The 25,169-nt window shown below is 40.1% G+C and overlaps 2 protein-coding genes and 1 long non-coding RNA gene across 5 annotated transcripts in view; 1 reads left to right on the plus strand and 2 right to left on the minus strand.

Annotated features, from left to right (window-relative positions):
- LOC139994167 (zwei Ig domain protein zig-8) overlaps positions 1-24,528 on the plus strand; it is a 349,732-nt gene extending 325,204 nt beyond the window's left edge. For all 3 annotated transcript variants that reach the window (XM_072016560.1, XM_072016562.1, XM_072016561.1), the window contains one exon: positions 21,711-24,528. In XM_072016560.1, coding sequence (XP_071872661.1) covers positions 21,711-21,814 — 104 coding nt within the window. In that variant the 3' untranslated portion in view covers positions 21,815-24,528. The remainder of the gene's footprint in view (positions 1-21,710) is intronic.
- LOC139994173 (uncharacterized) lies at positions 1,413-3,160 on the minus strand. Its single transcript, XR_011801568.1, has 2 exons — positions 1,767-3,160; positions 1,413-1,682 (listed from the first exon to the last, which is right to left on the minus strand). It is a non-coding gene; the product is annotated as an uncharacterized lncRNA (long non-coding RNA).
- LOC139994172 (uncharacterized) overlaps positions 14,261-25,169 on the minus strand; it is a 243,828-nt gene continuing 232,919 nt past the window's right edge. Inside the window, exons 2-3 of the mRNA XM_074112046.1 lie at positions 18,916-19,101; positions 14,261-17,626 (exon numbers count right to left, since the gene is read on the minus strand). Coding sequence (XP_073968147.1) covers positions 17,497-17,626; positions 18,916-19,101 — 316 coding nt within the window. The 3' untranslated portion in view covers positions 14,261-17,496. The remainder of the gene's footprint in view (positions 17,627-18,915; positions 19,102-25,169) is intronic.

A 25,169-nucleotide genomic window follows, 5' to 3' on the forward strand; every position in this document is an offset into this window, starting at 1 on the left:
TAACATCGTCGATGGAAATGTCAAAAATTCCAGTTAAACGATTCAACGATTAAATTCGAATAATCATAATAATTTCAATAGGAAGAATTAAATTGTGTATTTAAAAAAAAAGAAAAAAAAAAAAAGGTTTGTGGAGCTGTTATTGTCGACGTTTCAACGTCAAACTATCTGTCTTGGTTCCCGAAATTTCAAAAATGAACATTAGAACGGGATGTTTGAAATGAACTGGCGGTTGTTCGAAATAAACTGACCTGGTGCATTAGACGCGTCGAACGGTTCTGTGTGTCTTTTGCGGACAACTTTGAATACACGTCAAAGTGAATTACGCGGCATAGTCGAAAATTATGCGCAACGACCACGCATATTCCGCGTTTAATATTATGTCGCATAAATAAACAGAACAAAAACACGCGAACCAGAAATTATGCGGTATTTCCACGTGGATTTGTAAATTCGTTTACAGACACGTGAATTTATACAGAACAGAATTACACGTAATTCTTTTACTTGTTCGGTCTTTGTGGAAAATTTAGAAAAGCCGAGGAACACGGATTGTGGTGTGTAAATTTTAAACGAAAATTACACAGATTTTGAAATTAAATTGAAATTAGATATTTCGAATTAGAATCTTGATATCGATTTTAGATAGCAGTTATCCGGCAGGTAGATGATTTTTCTCTTGCGCAAGTTGTCAGAGGATTCTGTTACAATTAAAAGCGTTCCATTTGTTCGAAATAGAAAAGTTCTATTATTTCTAGAATTGATAAATTTGGTTCTTCTCGCGCAAAAGAACAGATCAAATCAACGCAACGAAGACTTGAATGATAAAACTTTAGATATTAATTAACAAACTATTCGACTTTCCCAGCCATACAAGGCATATAATAAGCACGTAGTATTATACTTTTACAATCGTTGAAAATGTTTCGGGTTAATTGGTTGGAACGTAGTAATTGAAGGTTTTCGGGCAGATACTTGTTTACCGCAACTCGATTTGCAGAGATTACAATGGTCAGCCTTAGAAAAAAGACTGGAGAGCTTAATGTAACGCGAGACATGCCACTGTTCGATAACAATGTTTCGTTTCGCTATTGCTGCTTACGAATTCTTTGTGCTTTTCGACCGTGCATTAAAACAGCCTTCTTATATATAATTAAATTCTCATAGTTCGCAGAACAGATATTTGAAAATCGTTGACAACGTTCTATTTAAAGTTTTGAATTCCGTTTTTCGAACGAATAATGCTGCCTTTGAATTTAAATCGCAGATAGACGAGAAAGCACTGAAAATTGTTCAAATATATTAATTATAAAAATGTGACCAAGTTGACGATCGACATATTTACACCATATTTACAGTAATGTCAAAAATTGTTTTCATATATATATATATATTATAAAAATGTGAGAAAGTTGCTAATCGAGATACCTAGGTTGCATTACTGTATTTATAAAAGAGATACGGGTTAAGAGCGAACATTATTTTAACGACACACTGGGTGTACCATTCATTACATTGTATATTGCGTTACATTTTCCTCTTGTTCAGCGTTTCCTCTGGACTGCGTCCAATTTTCTAGAGGGACCATCTGTCCTTTTTCCTCTCTCATCTTCTTTTTCCTCTTACTCATATTAAACTTCAGTATCCTGGAAACTGTACGTGGAGGGTAGGCGTGTCTCCACCTGCAACGAGGACTTTGGTTTTAAGAAACTTTGTAATTTCGTAACTGACGGCGTATTTATGGTGTTACTAATCAAAGCTCTTACTTAAGAGTTTTGAGTTAATGGCTCGTGGATCATAAAAATTTTAAAACGATCTTTCAACCTAAAGTTTTTATTTTGCGATCGTGAGCAAATTCTATAATTCCTCTTTATGAATCCTTGTACTTGCTTCCAATATTTTCTATGCTTTCTCATCCATTTCGTACGACATTTTTATTCGAAACGATCTTCGATTCAACCAACGCGCATCCGGAGCCAATAATTTATCTTAAATATTACGCATGATTGTAAAGAAACTATGAAACGATATTTCAAACGCTTCAGCAATATCGAAGAAAATGATACGGGAAAGCACGTACGTCGAAAACGAAGTATCGTACGAAAGAAATTATATCCTGTATTCTCGATTTATTTTTTCACCTAGGAATCGTGTCCTTGTCAATTGCGCCATGATTACTGCGACATCCTGTGGAAGGGACGCATCCATCGAAGAGAGTAAATGGAAGGTTGGAAGCGCAACTATAATATACAGCACGTTTGTTTAGCAGTTTATCGAGCAGGTGATCTATCGGGTGTGTGTCTCGGTTAGAGCGAACGCCGGGGCCTCTGTTTCTCACTGATAACGGTGTTTGGGAGGCTCGAAGGGGAACGAAAGATTATAGCCACCTCTCGCGCGCTACCGATAGAATTTTCCAAGCTTGTGCACGGTCGATAATTCATTCTCTATGGCTTCTCAACGACGTCGCTGTCTATTATTCTTCTTTCCTTTTCCTTTTCCTTTTCGTTTCATTCTCTCTTACCCCACGTCGTTTTCGTGCCGTTTATGAAATCCAAGCCCGTGGAATACGGATGAGTAATCGAAGAAGTTGAGAAACACGACACGGGGACTCATGAAGAGTCTGCCAATGACGGCTCGCTCGATTGCTGTTCGCGGATACCCGTTTCATCTCGATTTTCATTTCCCTCGAGACATTTACATAACCGACCATGTCATCCAACGGGGAACTACCGCTGCAAGAAAATAGTCTACCGTCTGCTGTTAAGCACGCCGGACCGGAAAGCCACTCGCCGATGCAACCGAACAACTTCCGATCGAGCTCTGTCGCGCAATTTCCGTTCCACTCCTCGATCATCGTTTATACCGCCGACTTGGACTTTTCAAGAAGCCTCCGCTTCTTCTTGCGAAGCTGCTTCGGCGAGTAATTGTTTCGCGAAACGGAGTTTCACGATCGAAGAATAAGACGAAGATCGCCATGCGTATCCTCGCAAGGATATCTGTACGCTGCTTCGAGATACGATCGTCGAGGATTTCGTGGAAATGTTTATTTTACAGGGAAAGTAAAAATGAAAAAAAATGGTAGAAACAGTGGGAAAGATTAGGTATTTCTTTGTAGAATTCATAAACATTTGCGTTTATGAGCTGTGAATAAAATATTAACCCTTTTTACCACCGTATACGTTAAAGTAATTACTTGAAGAAAAACCCTACATCTTTATTTATGTATATCCGTGACCCGGAGACCGCTATTACGCAGAGAAAGAGTTTAGCGAAACAAAAATATTCTAAATAAAGAGAGGTCTATATTATCGTGCCCTTGAATATAAATTATGTTTTGGGTTACAAGGTAGGGGAACAAAGGAACTGATAAATAGATTTCTATTGATGTTCCTTGTAGCCTTTAGCTAAAGCTATAAGCTTAATTTTTTTGGTAATGTCCTTTTGTTATATGAACGTGTTCCCTATCGATTCTATCGTATTGTAACACTATGAGAGCGAGGATCTGGATCAGCATAAACTTATACTTATACCTTTATTTATTTAAATATATTTTTCTATTACAAATTCATCCACTCGTTCTTCTATCAGTCAATCTCAACAATATAAATTGAACTTACTTTGTAATTAGCTGATAAAAGTTGCAACAGAGTATACATACGTATAAAGATATTTCTTAAACTGCAAGCAATACGTCGACTCGTTGCACTATGAGAATTTTCTTGATTCGATGGACCAGCAACTTTGATACTATTTCTATATTTATAATCGTCGTCGTATTAAAATTATCACGAGTCTTTGCTTCTTCTTTTGCAATTACATCAACACGAGTGCAATTTATATATTCTACTCATAACGTAATCGTTTCTTGTTCTCTGTTTAATAGATGTGTAGCGGGACACGAACTAGAAAACAATTCAAATCACGTTGTTGTTTTGCCTCGGCACATTGACACCGTCTTGGGGTACAAAACGTAACGATAAACAAACTTCGGGCAAAACAATGTCGCCACTACGTGTAACCGTCGAACAAAGACGAATTTGAGTTTTCCGACTCTCTCTCTCGACCAGTATAAATAAACGGACGCGATCGTAAGCGTATCTGTGGTCAATAAGTATCAGAGTATATGTCATAGACGCGTCTATCAATTTACCACGAATACCCGTAACGTATTACATTTTGAGGGTGATGTATGTCACGTTCTTGTAACATGACGACATGACGACCGCGCACGCAACAATATTTTACGAAAACATCTACAATTTCACAAATAATAACACAACGTCGAATATAATGCCGTTGGCGAATTTGACAGTACCTTGGTCTGGGCAACATGTAACTGAAAAGCAACACGTAGATATACTTCCATCAGAGTCCCAAGAGGAAGTAGTGATAACTCAAAAAAATGTAGTTGCACGACCTTCAAATGGTGTTCTGAGTCACACGAAAGAGAAGTACGTGATTCGAACACGACTAAACATCGTCTCTACATAAGCCTGCATGTTACGTCGCGCGGGATGTTTCGTGGCGGCCAAGGTCTACACATCGTTACACTGACCCGCAATAGACCCAAGCAACCACCACAAACCGAATCTTTTTAGCTTAATCTCTATTCATATAAGTATCTTCGGTTTATGGATGGTCCTTTAAACAGTCCTTAGGTTTGTTGCAACCCATTGCTCTTACAAATTACGGAGGAAGCGAATGTTTCTCTAACGAAATAGTAGATTTTTCCCATGAACAAGGACACCCATGAGCCACATCCGCAGGAGACTTTCTCCTCATATTTTATTTATTAACATTGGCTATAACGAGTATCGCGGATCGTCACCCTCACTTTTCTACCGAAAAGTGTGAACAACGAATCCGCGTTCTTAGTTCAAAATGGCACACCCACACAGGAGTTTTCCTCCTTAATACGAGACGGGTCTACTACTATTCTTCCAATCTTCGTGTAGTCAAGTCAATGGTCTTATCCTTACAGCAGTCATCTACTGTTGCTGCAAACTTTGGCCTCGCTATGGTCTACGCGACATTAACTTGATCTACTTTTTGCTTATACGAAACAACTAACAAGTATACAATTATCAAATATATCTTCCGACACGGCGCAATAATAAGTGCAATAAATTGTTGAAAATATAAATCTTATAAAACTGTTGATTACAGTTTTATTACACAACAAACACCCCTATCATCCCACAAGAAACAAGGGATCGACCTGTTCGTGGTGTCGATCGCTATAATCGTAACGGGAATTTACGACTCCCGTTGACGCGCTTCAACGCGATCGCGTCTCCCCGCGACTGGACGAAAAAATACTGCACAAATCAACGAGTCTTTTTTAGAACATATATCCTTGCACATTTGGAATTAGTAATGGTACTTCATCTTCAGGATTTACGTTACAAGAAGCTCTCTATTATTCTTTTTACTTTTCTTAAAATTTACCATTAATTTCTATCGTTAACATATATCGGTATCATCGTACGATATTATCTCGCTATAAAAGAACGGAACGACAATAACAAGCAGATAGTTTGTGACCACCGTTTGAGGGAAAAAATAGCACAGGACGATTCTGACGGCAGGTCGGAGAGCTTGTGACTCGTGAAGTACGAGGCCCCCTAGCTCTTTGTATCGCTAAGTTTCAAATTTATTCTCCCGTTCGTTCGCTTCGCCCTCGTCAACCGTCCTTTCTCGTTCCTCTTCCGGTTTCCGATCCTCGAGGAAGCCACGGTGTTTCGTATGCGGCTGGCCCCTTCCTCCTCTGTTACCGGTGCTCATGCATGGCGTATTCATGGAAAAGTTCTTCGGAGATATTCAGGCCGACTCATTTCCCTCGCCGAGTCCTCTCCTTTCGACTATGCCGCGCTTTTTCTTCGCTCCCTTCCTTTTCATCCTCTTGCTCTTCCAGTTTCGCCGCGATTTTACTCGAGATTCTCTAGATTTCCCTTTTTACCAGAGATCTACCTTTGAATCCTACGCTTTACGCACGATCCGCGAAGCTTTGTATCGTCGCGTATACGTGAATCCCTTGTCTCTCGACTTCGATCAATTTTTCCGTAAGTTGCTTGTCTCTCCGTTTACGACGGATGATATCGATGCAGTGGAGAAAGAGTGCCTTTATCTTGTATCTCTAGCGAAGCGTTTCTACAGCCCGAGTACTTGAACCAGTGATCGATGCGCTTTCTTATTTGTGCGACGCAGCGTGTAAGTTGCTCCTTTTCGGCCACTTTGTTTCCTCGCGTCTCTTTTCCTTGCTCGTGAGTTATTCGCCACGCTTTGTCTTTCCAGATCGTTTCGTCGGAACACGTATTACGTAAAATGAACCGTGTAGATAATATATACAAAGACTTACGTTGCATTCTGAGATCTAAATTGCAATAGTAGTACTACGTTGTTACACAACTGCATCGACGCACCACGTGCGTCAATAGACTCTAGTAGAAGAACAGACACTAAGCTCCATGTTCCTCGTCAAGTAGATATGCAATATCCCACCTATGAACGGTATACACAAATTTACGTCGGTTTTTGAGATTTAAAACGCAACAGTCGCGTCAACAGTGCTAATTAGATAATTAAACCTTTACGACATACCCGTCAGCGAATATTTGAATTTATGTAACGTACGAGTCTTATGTACGAGACTGAACGTATCTCAAAAATATATTTGACGTAAAAAATTTCCACATTTTCTATAATATCAAACATTTTCGGGTTAAGGAATGTTCTAATCCATTATCAAAATTATCGATTCGAATAATCTGCAGGTCGTAGTTAAATAAAAATAAAACACGGAATGCTCGCATCCACTCCATTTCATTTCGGAGCGCGTTGCATTTCTCGGAGCTAAAATGCCGAGCGGCTCTGTGTATCCGAGTGACTTCCTGCCAGCATCGAACGACGTTGCCCCAGATTTCTCAACCTCTCTTCCTCCTCCGCGTTTGGAACAACGTAAGCCCCCGGTAACTTTTGTATCCGGAGGAAAATCGAGTGTAAGTCGAATCGATGAGGCTCACCGTCTCACACGATACATACGCCGCTAAATGCGGGCTTTAGATCGGAAGATAGAAGTGGCTTTTGAAGTTTCCAACGAAGAAGGGTGGAAACTGCTTCCCGCGGGGCTTTTCGCGGCTCGGACAGCCCGGAAGTATCAGAACACCAGCCGCGCTAGTATAGTGCATTATTTACCATGGATTACCATGAGTCGAGTCAGCGAGCCGACCTGATTATATTCGCGGCGAAGTTTCCGTTTTTTCAAAGAGACGAGACGAATAACGAAGACCGGAAAAACGAGACTATTTGTTCCGCCTCAGTTTTTCCACGTCACGGGGAACACCGTGATTTAAGAGCGTCGAGTCGAAATTGGATAAAGCGGAGAGAGGGAGGTATAAAGATGTCAGACACGGATGATTGACAGACGAATTTTGTATCTCAATTATAAAATCAACCAGATATTTTCCATTCTTATTCATATGTTGCTGGTTAATAATAAAGACGCATCTTTATACAAACATGACACTTAATCTGTCGAACGTTGTGATCTTTAGTTTGATAGAACAAAATGGATCATAGGTAATTTTATAAAATAATATAAAATGGAAAATTTTGTGCATCCATTATTTCCTTATAAAGCGAAAGGAACTTTTCGGACGACTTAATACGTTTCAAATCGCTTGAAAGCTGTCGCTTATTTTATTGTTTTAGGGGAGGAATAAATATCGAGGTATAATCTAGCGATAGAAAATTTCTTACAGCAGAATAGAATCTTCCGCGGTAATTTTTCTATTACACGTATCGCTTTCTCGTCGCTCGTTTTTCGAGAAGCGCAGAATAATTTAATTTTCTGTGATTTATCTCGTTTCTTGGGATTGTCACCTGGTCCTGTTTCACGAAGGAACTAAAGCATAACTTACCTTTATGTTTAACAATTTTCAATCGCAATTTAAAGAATTATATTGTTCCAATTTCGTACTAGCGTATTCGTTAGTAGGCAACGGCGGCGAATTCGCAGTCTACTCGCGTGCAACTTGCTTTCGACAAAACGACGATCTTGTCGAAAACGCGAGAGAGTGGTACAAAGTGGAAATTCCGTGCCTCGATTTCCGACGCGAAAATGCTCGGACGATTACGTTTACCACGGCCAGAGGGGTCGATCGTAATTCGCAAGTTCTCCAACTGTCGTTTTCACGAGGAACGCGGCTTGGTCATCGCAGATGGACACACGTAGAACGCGTGGGCGTTTGACGGAATGCTCTTAGACCAGACGGTCCGCGTGCAGAATTCTCGAACGACTGTTTCAGAGCTTCGAGTCTACACTGATTTCGAATGCGACTCGCGACTGCCCGACTACTTGTCAAGCAAATTCGCATTACTTCCAGCATTATTCTGGCCGTCCTTGTAGTTACCTGCATACAACACCTCAGGCAATAACTCTGCGCTATCCGCGTCTTGCATACACATCGCACTCGCGCGTCTTCTCGTTCTAACGAGTCCAACGTTTTTGGTGATCGAACGAGAACACGATAAAGCGAAGATACACCGCTTATACAGTTATATATGTATTAGGACCGTTGTTTTACGTCGTAGATTAGCAAAAAAGAAGAAAGAAGAAAGTTGGAAGTGTCGTTCCTTCGTAGTTAGCAAAATTATTCGATAAATTTTTATCAACTACTTTAATGAAGAAGGTATTTGTTATTATAGGAAATAAGATGTATTGCTAATAGATTCGGTAACGATATGATTTATTTCAATATCGTTCACACCAATACAAAATCAAGGATGATGCTCCATCAGTCCATAAGCACGCAGTCATCATTCGTCACTAACTCCTTTCGTCACAACGGCTCCCTTTCACGCCGCACTCTCCTTGACGACACTGACGACACTCTTCGACAACGCAGGCAACACTAAAGAACTCCAACGCGACAACACTCTCCGATCACGCTGGCAACACTCTCCGATCACGCTGGCAACACTCTCCGATCACGCTGGCAACACTCTTCGGCAACGCTGGCAAGACTAAAGAACTCCAACGCGGACAACACTCTCCGAACACGCTGGCAACACTCTTCGACAACGCTGGCAAGACTAAAAAGCCCGACAACGCCGGCAACACTAAAGAACTCTAACGCGGACAACACTCTCCGATCACGTGGACAACACTTTCAAGCAACGCTGGCCAGACTAAAGAGCCCGACAACGCCAGCGCCACTAAAGAACTCTAACGCGGACAACACTCTCCGATCACGCTGGCAACACTCTTCGGCAACGCTGGCAAGACTAAAGAGCCCGACAACACTGGCGACACGAAAGAACCCGTCAACTCACTAACGGCTACCTTTTATACCCTGGCTCCGATATACCTGGCACGCCCATGTCCCATGGTCAAATAGTGTCCTGGGTAATTGACCATGTCCCATGGAACATGGGTTTTCCCCGATACTACATTATCAATCATGTACATTCTTCTAAGAAGCGAAAAATGACTACGTAGATTCCCTTCTTTGATTGTATTCATAAAAACACTGAGGTGATATTGGGTGTAGTGCGTTAAATAATCACTCGATGTTTAGGTCAACAATATACTTATTAACAAGCGTCTTTTTTCGATCGCGTCGCGTATCGCTCTCGGTTTTGCTAGTCAATCTCGCTGCCCGGTTATAACTCGACTTTCGATCGGATTCGATTCTTTTCTTTTTGTCGCCCCTCAATATCCCCACTATTCGCGCGTTTGTTAGGCGTCCGCGACCGTTGCCACGCACACCTTCTTCACGAACGTTCGGCGGAAGGACCGTTGGGACATTGATGGCTCATTAGGCACTTTGCTTCGGCGACATATATTGTTGCCGAGTGCCGCCACAACACAAATTTGCATAAGAATCCGCCGTCTAATTATTACAATAGAAGAAGACTGTGGAAGTTCAGTCCTCGTTCTCCGTCGTCTCTTCTCCTATTTAGAACCATCTAGGAACGTTTGCATCCTTGGTTTGTCAAATCTTTTGTAATTCAAAATTTGCTACATTCTGGCAAATCGTTTTTGCCATATTCTCGTATCTGGGCTTCTTGAACTAACCAAGAATTAAATATCAAAGCTTTAGACTGTCGTTTCGTAACCGAATTCCTAAAGCCATCTAAACTCCCACTTTTAATTTAGAATACACAAATATATTTAATATTCATCTCTGCATCTCCATTTAGATTGCTCCGATCTCGCTAAATCCTCCAACTATTTAGCATGCGAGTATCTCTAAATCTTCGTACACAAAAATCTCAGTAAATCCTTTAAAATTATTCAACGTTAAAGTAGCTGCAGATCTTCATGCAGGAAACTGTATTACTTCCGAACTAAACCGCGATAAAATCTGAAACAAATTTACCGATCAAACGATTGAAATATCATTTTCTCGACAAAAGCTTCCGGCCGCAAATAGCACGTCTATGAACCGCGAAACGAAATTAATTACGCGTAATGCACGTCGCTCGAATATTATCTTTACGCGCTAGACAACGGTGATAATTTACAGCGCATAATTATACGTTGTTTGTCGGGTATCGCGTACAGGTGCATCATCCAAAGGTGGAAAGAACGGTCAGGGATATGATTTTAATTTCGACGCAGCGCCATCCCGCAGCTGTTTCCTTCTCCTCTTTCTTTTCTTTACAATTAATATACATTACCCTTGGGGTACGTAGCGGTTATTAATTAAACGCGAACCACGCTGCAGATGAAACACATTAGTCGACGTTATCTGCTCGAGGGTTTCGACGAATCTCCCCTGTCCTTACCTCCCTTTCTATTTCACCCTTTCTCTCAACCTCAATTCTTATCTTATTCTATTGTCTCGATTGCTGGAAACCTTCCGTGAAACTATCGTGACCGGTATATACAGGGTGTCGCAAAACGGGCCTGGCTTTTAGTTAAGTCGTTTAAGCTTCAGCGTCTCGAAATTTAATCTCCAACTTTCCACGGAATAATCAAACTCGTTGCGTATTATGAAACAGCAGCGATCTTTGATACAACAAGAAATGAGAAAAATCGTGTGCTCTAAGTCCGGCAAGAAAAAATATCGAAAACGAGAATATGATTCGAATCACCTCATGTTACATAAATTTCACCTAATGAAAAATTCACCCCAGTGTTATATAAATTTTTATATGCGTATATTATTTACACATAGGACATTGTACGTAATCCGTTTGCTTACTTTTCATGCGATCGTTTCATTTTAGATTATGTGTATTTTGACAAAATTTCGTAGAAATACGAACAAGGTGATTGGATAGTGCGTTGAAAGGACGCGTCTGCTCAAAATAAATATATTTCTCGTGAAGAAGATGTCATTTGTTTCAGTTCGCGAATCTTGTGAAACACAAAATGTAAGATAGAGCGAAAAATTAGTCGGCTCGTCCATTCACTTATTAACGTAATTTCTAACGTAAACCTAAATCGTTTACGACCCTAACAATTGACCTGAAACGAGATTTTTGTGCGTGAACATCCGTCGTTGTCTCGATGTATCCAGAATCACACTTTGTAAGTATTCTTCAGATATTTCGTGATTTTCCACAGTAGTCGTCGATGCCCTCGAGTCGTTTGGAAAACTAATTTGCCGATGGAACACTTGAAGGGTTGAAACAGGCTAATTCGATGGCAGAGGGGAGAATAGGGATGCCCCGCGGGCCGCGTTTAACGAATGAATTCGACCGTCATTCGAGCTCGTAATGAATCGTTTTGCGATTATTATTATTGTCGTTTTAATCGTCCCGCGGTTTCTCCCCGTGTGATTCCAGGAGGGTAAATGCCATTCGTTGACGATTTACGGATTTAAATGGAAACGCTTGCCAACTCTATTCAACTATACTGTTTTCCAACGGTTTACGGACCTGTATTCAACTTGTTAATGATTTCGATACCAGTTTTGATGAGTTTCCAGTTTTATTACTGCAATTACAGATATGTCGAACTCCTTTTATCAAAGTATCCAAATTAACACGTTTCAAAACTTCGTTCCAATAAGTTCTTCTTTTCGTTCCTTTTACATTGGAATATAAATTATGTAACGATATAAGCAATAAATAAATAATATAAATAAATATCTGTAGAGATTATATAAATTCGATACGAATCGTTCTAAGCTTTCGGGAATGAAATTTCGAAATGAATTTCAGTATAAAGCAACTTATTATCGTACTTGGTACAGTTGTTAATCACGCGATTGTTTCTAATTCACGCGTTACGTTCGTATCGATTAACCCGCGTAGAAGAAAATTTCAAGCACCAGCTTTTATCCACTATTCTCAACTTCGCAATTAAATTTGGAATAACATTACGCAGAACGTGGCATCTCTAGCAACTTTTATTCTAAACGCACAAGCGGTAACAATACAATTCTTAACGAGAACAAATAAAATCCTATTTTACAATAATTTACGACGACGCTTTCTGCGATTTTAATTCTCGATGACGATATTCCCGCTGCGAAATCTCGCTTAAAAAGAAAGGTTCGAATAGCGGATCCGCGAAGCGTGCGGAGCATTGAAAAGGAGCGCAACAAAAGAAGCTGAACAACATGAAAAGCTCGAGAAACGTCTATCACGTTGCATTTCGTGGCGTTGGTCCTACTACTGAAACACGGGTACCCGTTTCCCGAACGCCGGATTCGTAAAGATAATTGTCGGCTGCACACCACGATGCCCGAATGGAGGTACACGCTCGAGAAGAGTCGAGTGGAAGTGGGTGGAAGGTTCGCAAGTCGCCGTAAAAATGGAAGCAAAAACGTAATGAAAGCCGAGTGGGGAGAACGAGAGTCGGGTGTAAGCGGTTGAAGCGAAAGCAAAAAGGGGCAAATAAAAGGCTAGGAGAAGAAAGAAGCAGAGAAAGAGAGAGAGAGAGAGAGAGATAGAGAGATAGAGAAAGAAGTTGAAGACGACGTTAGGGCGTGAGGAAGATAGGAAAGGTCTCGTTCTCGAAAATGAGCAGTTCTTGGCCCAGTTAACGCCTATGAGCAGACAACCGACTGGCTATGGAGTGCTTGGTTCTGGCATGGAGACGGGGTTAGGGAGGTTATTTCGCGGGATGTCACGCCCTGCCCATTAATAACCCTAACCACAAGCTCTCGAGGACTAGGATGTGTCCCCTCTCTATCTTCTTGCTGGTTTCTCCTACGGAGTCATGGTTTCTCTCGCCGGTAGAACTCACCCTTCATAGCCAGCCTCTTGGTCCTCTCATGGTCGCTCTCTCTACTGGGCGAACCACGTCGTCGTCGACGACGACGACGTCGACGGGGACAACGAGCGTGAGGAGTTTGCAAAGCTCTCTTCGCGAGACGTAGTTAACGGAAGCGGTGTACGCGGTCATGTATAATAGACAGAAGGTATCTCCAGAGGGTGCTTGGCAGCTCATTTCGCATACGCCTTTTTTTAGTGATCTCGTCCCACGTTTCTCTCCTCTCTCATACTTTTGGCTGTGACTGGGAAACCTTCGACGTCGAGAGTCGAGTGTCTCGCGAGCAACAAACTGCGCTTTTCTCGTTCGTCCCCCGGAGAATTAACCTGACGAGCTAGGAGAACACGATGCTAGCCATGCTGATAAGTCGAAATGGGATGGGAATTCTTTAATGGGACGATGATTGGAGAATTTTGATCGGAAGATTTCGTTTGGACAAAGAGAGACCAGTTACAAGGAAAATTGTTCACGTACGTATAACGTGTATGCGATTTTCACTGAAATCAAAATAGAAAGCGAGCGATGGAATTGGAACGTTCTTTCGCGTATTATCGAACTTGTACCATCTTCAACGATCTGTCGAAATTTGCGTATTATATTATTTAGAATATACTTTATCATATTTATCGAAAGATCGAACAATAGTAAATATCGAAACGCAGTTATGAAAATAGCAATGCTGCAAGCTGTATCGTGACAAAGTCGATACGTTGTAACGTGTTTCAATAAAATATTGCAGACGTAGTGTGTAAAAGTAAAGCTGTACTTCACGTGCCTTGCTACTCTCGTTGATTCTTTATCCAGAAAAATTGCAGCAGTTTCAACATTCTATTATTTCCTTAATGTTTACTCTTCGTGCAGCAGTAAATACCTTTTCCTTTACAAAGCTGTCAAATATCAAACAATCGATGGTAATACCAAACACTTTGATGAGAAAATACTTTAAAAAGTAATTTTCAAACTAAAAAAACATTAGAGATAAAAATTCCATTTTTTTTGAACTAAATAACTTTCAAAGCATAAGTTCGCTTCGCATTCGTTCGATTTCGTATATTTTCATATTTTTATTCAAAATCCGAGAAAAACTGTTCGTTGATTCAGCGTATTATACAAGAGTTAACGCAGCAAGCAGACGCAGCACGGTTCAACGGTAAATTTGCCAGTGAATCTTCCGTTTGGCAATGATTTCATATTAAACAGGGAGAGGTTAATAATTCATGTCGTCAATTGACAGTTACCTTGTTATGTCAGTTTACCTACTTATAGTAATGTTAAATTAGAGCGAAGAATTAACTGAAAATTACGAGGGTCCCGCGAATATTCCAATAAAGTATGGTAAACAGATGTGAACGGCGATTTGTATTCTGACATAATTAATTGGTAATTAGCCGATGATGGAATGTTTCGGTATCATAATTTGTCGCATTTCGACCAATCTCTAATTGTTTCGATATACAAAGGAACATGTATATGTTTATCCATCGATTTAATGATATATCAGTAGGTTACATAGAATCGTATAATTTATTCCATTTACAAGCGTCATAGCTTATTTTTATGTAACGTACAATGATACTTGACGAAATGACGAATACTATTATGTCGCATAAAAATTTGTTATATTTATCAACCATGTAATTTATATATAAAATATAGAAAAAGTGGTTTCACATGTTCGCCTCTTGTAATCCTCTCGTGAAACCATAAACATCGACGCAGGAAAAAGTAATCGAGACAAGTGAAACACGATCGTTCACAATTTTTACAGAAAGACCAGAATCTTATTGTGGTTACAAACACTCCTTACCACATAACATTGTAGTATCGTAACTACTATAATTAGTTTATTAATGATAAGTAGATTAAACAGATGTTAATTGAACAGAAAACAATAGTCATTAAACTAGTCGCAGCAAACGTATAACAATTGACACAACTAAGCGATTAATTAACGATTTTCGTCAACGCAATCCGCACTCTCTGACTTCTCAATTCGTACTCCTGTTAATTCGTTTATTGTCCTCTAGCAACCCCTTTGTCCTTTGTCTTAGCCTCGCTACGTACATGCTCGGCAACCGCTTGTTTATAATCCGCACAATACCCCGCAGGTCCCTCGTCCATGATACTACGATATACAAAAAAGTATAAAATAATAATTATTAGCATAAAGTTTAACACGTTCATACTTGCATCTACCTAAAAGGAAAAGAAAAAGAGAAGAAACGCGGTGAGAAAACAGCCCCCATTCGAGATCATTATTTCTACGTTAAATTCAAGTCTCGGCAGCCGATTTTTTTTTTTTTTTTTTTTTTTTTTCTAACAAGAGGAAACGAAACAAAAGGGAAACCGAGGAACGAAGGCGAGGCTTGAATTCTAATTGCAGCCCGGATGTTTTCTTATTGACGTTGCAAATAAAATCTGTGACTGGCCAGTGACGGGAAAGAACGAACGATAGTTTCACGAGGATTTGCAACCGCGATTTAGGACGTTCATCGTCTTTATTAACGATGCTCGTCGTCGTGGCGCGTCACGCCGGGTTGAATTTAATTCGCGGCAATTTGTAATATTGACTGTGCAAATTATTTCCCCGGCCGTGACGAGGTTCTCCGCCGTGCTCAACAAGTTCAAGTGCCACTTCCGGAACCCGCCACGTGTGCCCCGGCTGCACTTCATGAAATATACAAGATTTTTCACAACGCCACGACCTTCGTGTTTTAGTGTCGGCAGAGCGTTTTAAACCTGCGTTTATTATAAATGGCCGCGAAACTTCGCCGCCCTACTGCGGAGGCTTAACGAGACACGTTAATATTTCCACTGTGTTTCCTTCCTTTTTTTTTTTTTTCCTCAAATGTTTCCCTCGCCAATTTTCGTCTACATTCCTCGGAAATACAGAAACGCGCTTGTAAATATTTCTTGCGTTCTTTTAATTAATTAAAAAGATGTTTGTTATTCTGTTACACGGAAAAGGCGCAGCGTAAATTCTTACGTTCCGTTTCCAACAAAATTGAACAATCCATTCTGAAAACTTATCGCAATAAACCGGGCAACTCGTAGGAAGGAAACTGTATTTATACGTTTGCATTTATGAAACAAATTGCGTAATAAAAAATATAGACGCTTTCATAATGGGCATAAAATAACGTAATCGAAAATTATACTACGTAACTCGACGCTAATTCCTCGTATACTTCATTTATACTTCGTTGTAATTTCTATCTAACTCTACGAAGGATATATTAGCCGTACGATGGATATCTCGTTATTAAATATTCCAGCCTAACTTTTTATCTTTATTTCTAATTCCGTTTGAAATTATCTGACTTCTCTTTAAGTTCTGGTTGAAAAATCGGCTAAAATAGAATTTACGAAGCGTATAACAAGAGAGAGGAATCGAATTTCTAGAGTTCGTTTATGCATCGATTACCCAATCTCTGTGCCATCCACGACTGCGATAGGATCCTGGGATCTGTAGACAAACGAGGCTCCCACCTTTCCAGCTCAACTTCTCAACAGTACTCTAGAAGTGCTCGTATTCTTTTACCAGAATATTCGACAAGAGTGCCATCCCCGGGAAAAGACTCAAATCGGTTTTCTCGGAAACGTGCTCGATCGTTGTTGAACCAGTGAAATAGACTTGTATTCGGACGATGATGCTCAAAACGATTGTATAATCAATCAAATAAATTAAGTAAACATTTCCAATCGCTCATAAAAATTTGTGCATACATTTTATACAGAAACGATCTCCTTTTAATTAGAGCAAAAACAAAAAAAAAGGTAAATTTCTGTAACTAAATTTCTATAGTTTCGATACGTATGACGATAACGAAGCCCTCGATTCATTTGGTACATTACAACGCGTTAATTTTGCGGTAGAATGTCGTAGCATTTTATTTCAATAAAATTGATCTTCTATACAGTGTGCGAATAATTTTCTAAGCGACTGCATATGCCAATAAGAAATAATTCTTCTTCTATGTTAAAGTCTCCTACTCTCAAAGACAACGAATATTCGTATGCTCTTTATAAACTTACAAGCTTTTGTTATATAAATCGAAGATGACTTGAACAAGATAAAAGAGGTACCTTATCATTGAAAACTAATTTACCCTCGTCTGGAACACGGAAATCCCTCTCATCAGTGATTTGCACGGACAAAGATAACGAAAACCAATAATTTTCGTTTCGTGAATCATCATGAATCTTCGCTTTCGATCAACTTGTGTATTAGGCTTCTTTCACCGTGCCATTTAGGCTCTTCCATTTTAATCAGTGGATCTAGTTCCGTAAGAAAGTCTGCCACGCAGAGGAGGATCGATTCCTTTATAGCAGTTAGGAAAATAGGTTCGTTTCCTTGGTCGTGAATGAACGGTTCCGTCCAAGATACGCTGCACCCTGAAAATCAGAAAGAGCCAATTAACGAAGCGAAGATCCGGAGCTAATAGCGAGACTCGGCTTACTAGAATCGAACGTAAACAGGGCTGTAAATTTTTTCAACTGCGTCACCGTTTAATTGAATATCGAAAACGATTCTAGGAGTTTTCTGCTCTGAAACCAGCTCGGATATGAAGAGGCTGTCGCGCTGAATCGGCTTGTAGACGTTTGAAACTTGGGTTCTCGGTAGAGAAAATAAGCATTGTTCGTTAAAATTTACGCGATTATTATCAAAAATTTAACACGCGCTTCGTCGATATCGGGAATCTTAATTTATGGTAATTTACTACGAATGGAGGAGGAAATTGCACGATGTTCGCAAATAATATCCACTTGAATCATGAAAAATATATCGATGAAAAACTGAATTCTTAAACCTTAGGAGCCGAATTAAACGAACGTCGACGCTGTACTTGGTAGAGTAGCGAATAAAAACGAAAAGAAAGCGTGTGCTCGTATTTACTGTGTATCCAAGTATAATTTAGGCTATCGAAATTAATTCTAGGCTACGATCTGTTTATGCTTCATTGAGCCGATCGTTAAGTCTCGAATCCTGGGTCCTGCAAACGTTGGAGCAGCACAATATAGGAACGCTGTTTTGCTTTACGGCGATCTGATTGCAATTTCGTGGCTGTGAATTTCACTTGAAGATAGTTTCGTCGATATCTACAGACTAACGTTACGAGGCGTAACATCGCGTCTAACGTTAAGTAGAATTTCACGAAATTAATACGCATGGAAACAGGAACGAGCTAATTTCTCAATAAAAATTGAATTTTGAGAAATTCAATTATATTAATAACTCGTCTCGTTGACAGAGAAAATACCACTGATACGTTTCATTTTATTTTTCTAATGTACATGGCATGGAAGTTATATTTTCTCGGACTGAATTCCGCTAATAAGAGAAATTCTTCCGTTTCCATCGTCCTCTGCAAGAATCCAGCACGCGCTAATTCCAATGTCCTGATTTCCGGTAAAATCCGGCGATGACACGTTTATCGAGCGATTCCCTGCTGGCTTTCAAATGAGATTTCTCCGCGAATTTGCTCCCGATGTTCCACGTTAATTTCAATCGCGTCGCCTTACATGTAATTAAACGAGGAAATCGAATTAAGAGTTCTTAAGCCGGCAAAGGGGAGATCAGAGATTAGCAAAAAATCAAGAACCGTACATTAATCCGGTCTAAGTCGAGGCTTCGCGATATTTTTCCATCCCTCTGTCCCTCATTGTCGTCCATCGTTTCTCACCTCATATTTTTCCATCCCTTCGCGCTACATTCCCTGTCCCATTTCTCTTTCCTCATTTCCTTAATTGCTGATCCCTGCACGATCTTTTCCACCGGAATTCCGCATTCTTTTTCCCTGAACCGTGATAAATCCAGATACTGAATCCTCTTGAGACTGTATAATATCGATTTCACGGCTTTCGCGGAACTGAAATCATTAAAAAAGTTTGCGCCATGTATTGCAAAATAATCTCTATATGGAGATTCCAACCGTTTCGATGAAAGTGTTGACGAAAATATGGATCTCTATAAACGTTCACGGCCTAGTTGTATATCTTTCGTTTATGTTTAACGTCGATGGCATTCTTTTTCCAAAAGTTATTCATCTGCGGTACGTTTATAATTTTAGCGATTATGGGAACTCTTTGTTAATTTCGATAGATACGATTTTCGTTGAAACTTGAAACAAGATTCACAACAATACGGTGTATCATTCACACGTGTGTTAGAAATTTGTCTCGTAAACTGCGATCACAATCGGAACAAATCATTCTATTATCGAATGTCGATGATATTTTTGCTCGATAAATCCCATGTTCTATGAAGAATAGTTCAATTTATTGAACAACGTATATCTGTTTGAAATGTTAGTCGATATGTGATTAAATGTTAGCCTTTTTATATTTGTAACGTCGTTTATTCTACCAGCTTTTTCAATGTCACTTCTCTATACTATCAGCAGCGCGCAGTTGAATTTTAATCGATACATAGATTTATTTTCTGCGAGTATTTTTTACAATACGATTGCAATTGATACAGTTCCGTAAAGCAAAACATTTCAAAACCTGTTCGATCTTCTATTTCAGGCACGTTACGACAATCTAAAAGCGAAAACATAGCTGACGAAAAGCTGTTTCAAAGATTAAGCGGATTCTACACAGAATCGTACATTTTCTAAACTTTTAAAACGGTCATTTAAATGTAAATATATTTACAATCGTACAAGCGAAAGAGAAAGAGAGACGCGTTCGCGAGAAAGCACGTCAACGGGAGGTGTAAATTCCCGTTACGATTAGATAATCGACGCCGCGAAATATCCGATCCCCTATTTCGATTAGGATAACAGAGGTAATTAAATTGATTATGACACTGATATAACAAGTTATTAGTTCCAGTTTATTATAACAGCCGATGTACAAACTAAATACGAGTTGATAGAGAGTAATTGTAATTTCTAAGTTCGAGTAGAATAACGCAAGTTCGAATGGTGAAAGGTCGAAAACGGAAGAGCAATTGACTCTCTACGAAAATGATGCTGCGGAGGAAAACTGGTGATGGATGGATCCAAGGACATGAGATGAACTGATTCGTTAAAGACAAGGTTTCGTTATGAGAGTGAGGGAAATAGGCTTCGTTGGTAATTGGTTAATTTTCGAGGTTGGTGGCTGAGGAAGGAGCTAACTGTCCCTGAGAGAAAGTGGCGAGTGGGAAGCATCATACGTGAGAAAACTAACTTTCCCGAATCTTCCCGTAGTAAACAATAAACTGTTAGAAAACGAATTACTAAAGAGACGTTTGTTCTGTCTGAAGGACCTTAGCTAGAATTTGCTAAGATTCATGATGGGTCCTTAAAGCTATTGAGGATACGCCGTGAGGATGTGCGGACATCCGATTGCCAACCTGGCCGCGGTATGTGGCCTGGTCTAGGTAGAGATTCGCCAGACGTAACAGATCGAATACGAGGGAAAAGAGTGCTCAATGCTCCCAACTATAAGTCAAATATCGGGTGTTTTAAAAATTCTTAAGGCGTATCTGTTAAAACTCCACTGCGATATAATATATGTTTCGTGATCCACAAACTCACAACCATATACCTCGAGGTTTCTAAATCGTCCCAGCTCCATGATCCTGATCCTTCCATGGTGCTGAGAGCCATTGGTGTTGCGATACACCGTTTAAATTGATCCAAATCGGTGATCGAGATTGAGATCGTTGAACTCCAAATTCAGTTCGGATTCGTGTATTCCGGGAATATGTCAGATGGATTCCGTGAATATACTGGGTAGATTCCGAGAATATACCAGTTGGATTCTCTTCACCCCAGGCTAACGGCTACCTTCGATACCCTGTTTGTCCAAATCGTACGATCTATCTATATAACACGAGACTCGTGTTTTATACAGCGTATATTATTGTTATCGAATTTAATATTTAATATTTACCGACCTAGAGGTAACATGTGTCTGATGTATTCTTATTCTCATGATATTTGTACAACTTTGGTATCTCTCTTTTTCTTCCATTTGTCTATCTGTGTCACGTTGCTTTCTGATATTGCCGCTGTGCGATCTGCTCTGCTTTTCTGCTGTTTCGTGAGTGTCTTATTCTTGTTTCACGGAGATTAAATCGATTTCCGGTGATCCTGCGTGTTGCCGGTACCTTTCGTGCTTGGCAAATGTTGTGTTCTCGGTGCTTCGTACCACGAGGGAGTCGCTTCTTTATCCCTCGGCTTATACCGTATTCCACACTCTGTTCGTTCCTTTTGCGTTTCAGAGCGTACCAGCGTTTTTATCTATTTGCAGCTTTCTACATCTACATTGTCGAGTAACACGTATATAACGCAACGGTTAGCGCACGTATAACACGTTTCGCGTATTTTTATAGTGGATAATCGAATCGATAGTTTGACGATCGAAGTCGTATCAAATTTTTCGACAGAAAATTTTTACAATTAATTCAATTCGTTTTATTTGACACGTACTATACACAGATGATTCTATGACGATCGAAGTAATCGAAATATCGCGTATGTTTCAGGCGAGAATCCAGCAGCCATGCAGCACGGTGGTTGCGCTAATCTTCAGGCGACGTCGTTCGTTCTCATCGTCATCGCGATGCTGTTCCCGTCGCTTTTCAGGTGACCGTGATGTCCTGATCACTCCCTGGGCCTGCAGTTCGAATGGTGCTAACTCCCTTCGTTCTCGCGTCAAATGGAACGCGAGAAAATTCCGAAGAATCCAAAGTAATTGTCTTTCCCGGCCCATATGTCGAGCTTTGCAAGGAACGGACGCACTTTCGCATTCGAAATCGATTTTTACACCGAAAGCCGATAAGCAGCAACCAGCCGAATCAATTCCGACTCGTGATACGAAGAAAGAAGACAGCAAGAAATCAGCAAAAACTTTCTCCACGGTATACGCAGATTACTATAAGACAGAGAGGGAAAGAGAGAGAAAGAGAGAGAGAAACGTTTGTGCTGAAACCACTGTTTTACACGAGATGTCGTCAAAGGATCCGATTGTTCGACAAAGGACTTTCTTCCCCCTTTCGTTTCGTTTCTTTTTCAATACATCGAACTGCATAAATGGAAACGCGAAATTTCCCCGTGATAGACAACGAAGTTTTTCCCTTTATCGTGAACATTCGTCGATCCTGTTTACCGAGCTCAAGGTTCGCCCATCTCGTCTACCATATCGTACGTGAATTTCCACGAATATTTTTGCGTATGGCGGCTCGAGCGGTTCGCTTTGAACGCTACACGATACCAAGAGAAGATTTCCCATTGCCTTTTACTCGGTCGATCTCTTGGTTCGCATGTAAAAATTGGAAACGTATCCTTGTGCGTTCATACTGCGCACGAATATTATCAAAACGACGTAAAGATAAATCGAACGTGAATTATCGTGATTTGAAATTCGTTCAAGCAGATTAACATATCAATCTTTTTCTCAGAACGAAAATCGCGACTCTTCCCGTTCCTTTCGACGACTAATTCTATTAAAAAAAAAAAAAAGAAAAAAGAAAGAAAAGAAAGTGATTTGCCTCGTCGCAGCTGAAACACCGGCGATCGAACAGAGTTTATTTCTTTGAAACTGAAAAAGTTTTGGAAATAAATAGCGACCTAGAATTGTTTATCCGAATGGAGCACGCGTGGTACACGAACCGTGCCAAAAACAGGCGAGTACGCGTAATACTTTTTATCGCTGTCATTCTAGTTTCATCGAATGTAATTGCATGTTCCGGTCTTTTTAATCCTCAACACGGCACCGTTGCATTAGCATATTTACTTTTCAAGTGTTTTGTTTTGTTTGCTGTTTCTTATTCGACACGGTGATAGCTTTCATCGCGTAAAATATACAACGTCAAATGAAAATAAAATATATTCTAACGTAAGTTATCGCGATAGTTCATGATCCGCTGATAACAATTAAAGGGTTACAGAAATCGAAGTGTTCTATATTTAAAGAATTTTATATTTAAATACGCTTCGATTTTATCCAGAAGCTGATAAATTTTTTTACTTCATCAACGATCGATTTAACTATTAAACTATTGAGCCATTAAAGTTTGATTAAGTTTGACGAATCCGTGTTTGAAGCCTTTGTGGTTCACGCGTTGAAAAGTTTCACAAAGAGAATATTTTCTTCGACCGTGTCGGAAACTTTGTCGAATTTTTTCCAACTTGATAAGACTCGAATGTACATCCAGGGAAATTTTCGTAAAGCATAGAAGTTAAACGAGACGACGCTGCCCGAATAAACTTTGAAATTAAATTAGAAACGCGTCTTGTGAAAATATTTACCGAGTTGCGAGAAACATCGTTCCTCGATTATTTGCAAAAATCTCCAGTCGATAATTCTGAATCTCCTCCGAACGTTTCGTACAGATTTCATCCATTGGAACAGTCAGAATCAAACGTGGTGCTTCCGAGATGATTTTCATATCTAAAGCACATCGATATGCGCGCGTGAAAATAAAGGGAACAGAGTCGGTCGATTGAACAATTTACGCAGCTCGTCTGTTCCATTTTCCAGGGGTTTCGCGCGAGTGAAATGCACAACGGCGGATTTGGCAGAAAGAAACGCGAACGAGAGACGCGAACATTACGGCGATGTGTCGCGCAAGTTGAAGCGTGAAATAATGGTTGGGCCGTGGGCTCTTGAAATTATTACACGATATAAAATACTCGTTTCTACGCGGCGCCAGAAGCGTTGTTCAACCGGCCAGACAATCACCGTTCATAAAATTTCGAATCACTCGCTTAGCCTCCTCTGTGTTTATTGCGCGCGACTATGCAAATTTGCTTTCGCTTCGCTCCGCCGCTACAAATTTAACACTTTGATTACCAGACCGTTGCCAGGACAATCATTTTTGCATCGGTCACTGGGCCCCACCACCGGCTGGTTAAATGCGCTTGTATAAACGCCGGATATACGCGATCGATCTGTCCAATTCACGTCCGCCCACTCTATGACGTACAACCGCGCGTATTAATCGCTTTTCTCGCACATCGCCCATACCTTTTATTTTTTTATCGTTTTCTTTCCTATTTTTTTTTAGTTCCATGTACGCTTCTTCGATGCACCTGGCGGGGAAAGGGTTGACGCGAGTCGTCGACCCGTCGGCGATTACGAAAGCCGATCGTGGGACTTTTGCGGGGAATCGCGAACAACGATCGATTCCCATTACTTTCGATTTGTTTCCGACGCGACAAGTTCGATCTTATCGCGTCTTTTATTCTTTCTAACTCGCTCTTTTGTTTTTGTAAATTATTTTTCCACGAATTGCACAGCTCACGCGAAACTGTACATCGAATCGGAGGATGTTTTTTGCCATCTTTTTTGTCTTTTTTTTTTTTTTTTTTTTTTTTTTTAAGCAATACAACACGCTTCACGCTGGATCAAATATTTTTCCACGCAAAGCTAAACCGATATACCCATACAAACGCAAAGAGGAAGTTTTAATTCTGCGCTCTGTTCTACACATCGACTGTCCCTCTTTCGGAAACGATCCAATCGAGAACGATAAAGTTCGAATAACAATGAGCCTCCTCTGTTGAAAAATTACGATTCCTTCAATTACATACAGCATCCCTTTGTGTGCAGAACCAGCGTGCGGGCTTTCAATCGACTAAACAAAACGCCGACACCGGTGAAAAGCAAATAAAGAGCACGTCACGCATTAAAAAATAGTAATATCGGCTTTTTGGTTTTCGATTCGTATCCTCTGTTTCTATGTACTCTAACCTTCGCTATCTAACAGCTCCGACATTTCGGTATGTTATTAGCAGATTGCACATCAAAATTATTTATTTTCAAATTTATTGTATACTAATATTTTTTCGTTCGTCGACTCTTCGATATTTTACTGCACACGAACGATTGAAGCAATCACGAAGAATAAAATTGTCAGAAATTTTTCAAGATGTACAAGTGTACAAGATACGCTATGTTTCTTTCGCAAAATGGTGCTAGTATATTCTAGAAATAAAAATGA

Source organism: Bombus fervidus, chromosome 14 (genome assembly GCF_041682495.2).
Source record: "Bombus fervidus isolate BK054 chromosome 14, iyBomFerv1, whole genome shotgun sequence".
NCBI classification, from domain to species: domain Eukaryota; kingdom Metazoa; phylum Arthropoda; class Insecta; order Hymenoptera; family Apidae; genus Bombus; species Bombus fervidus.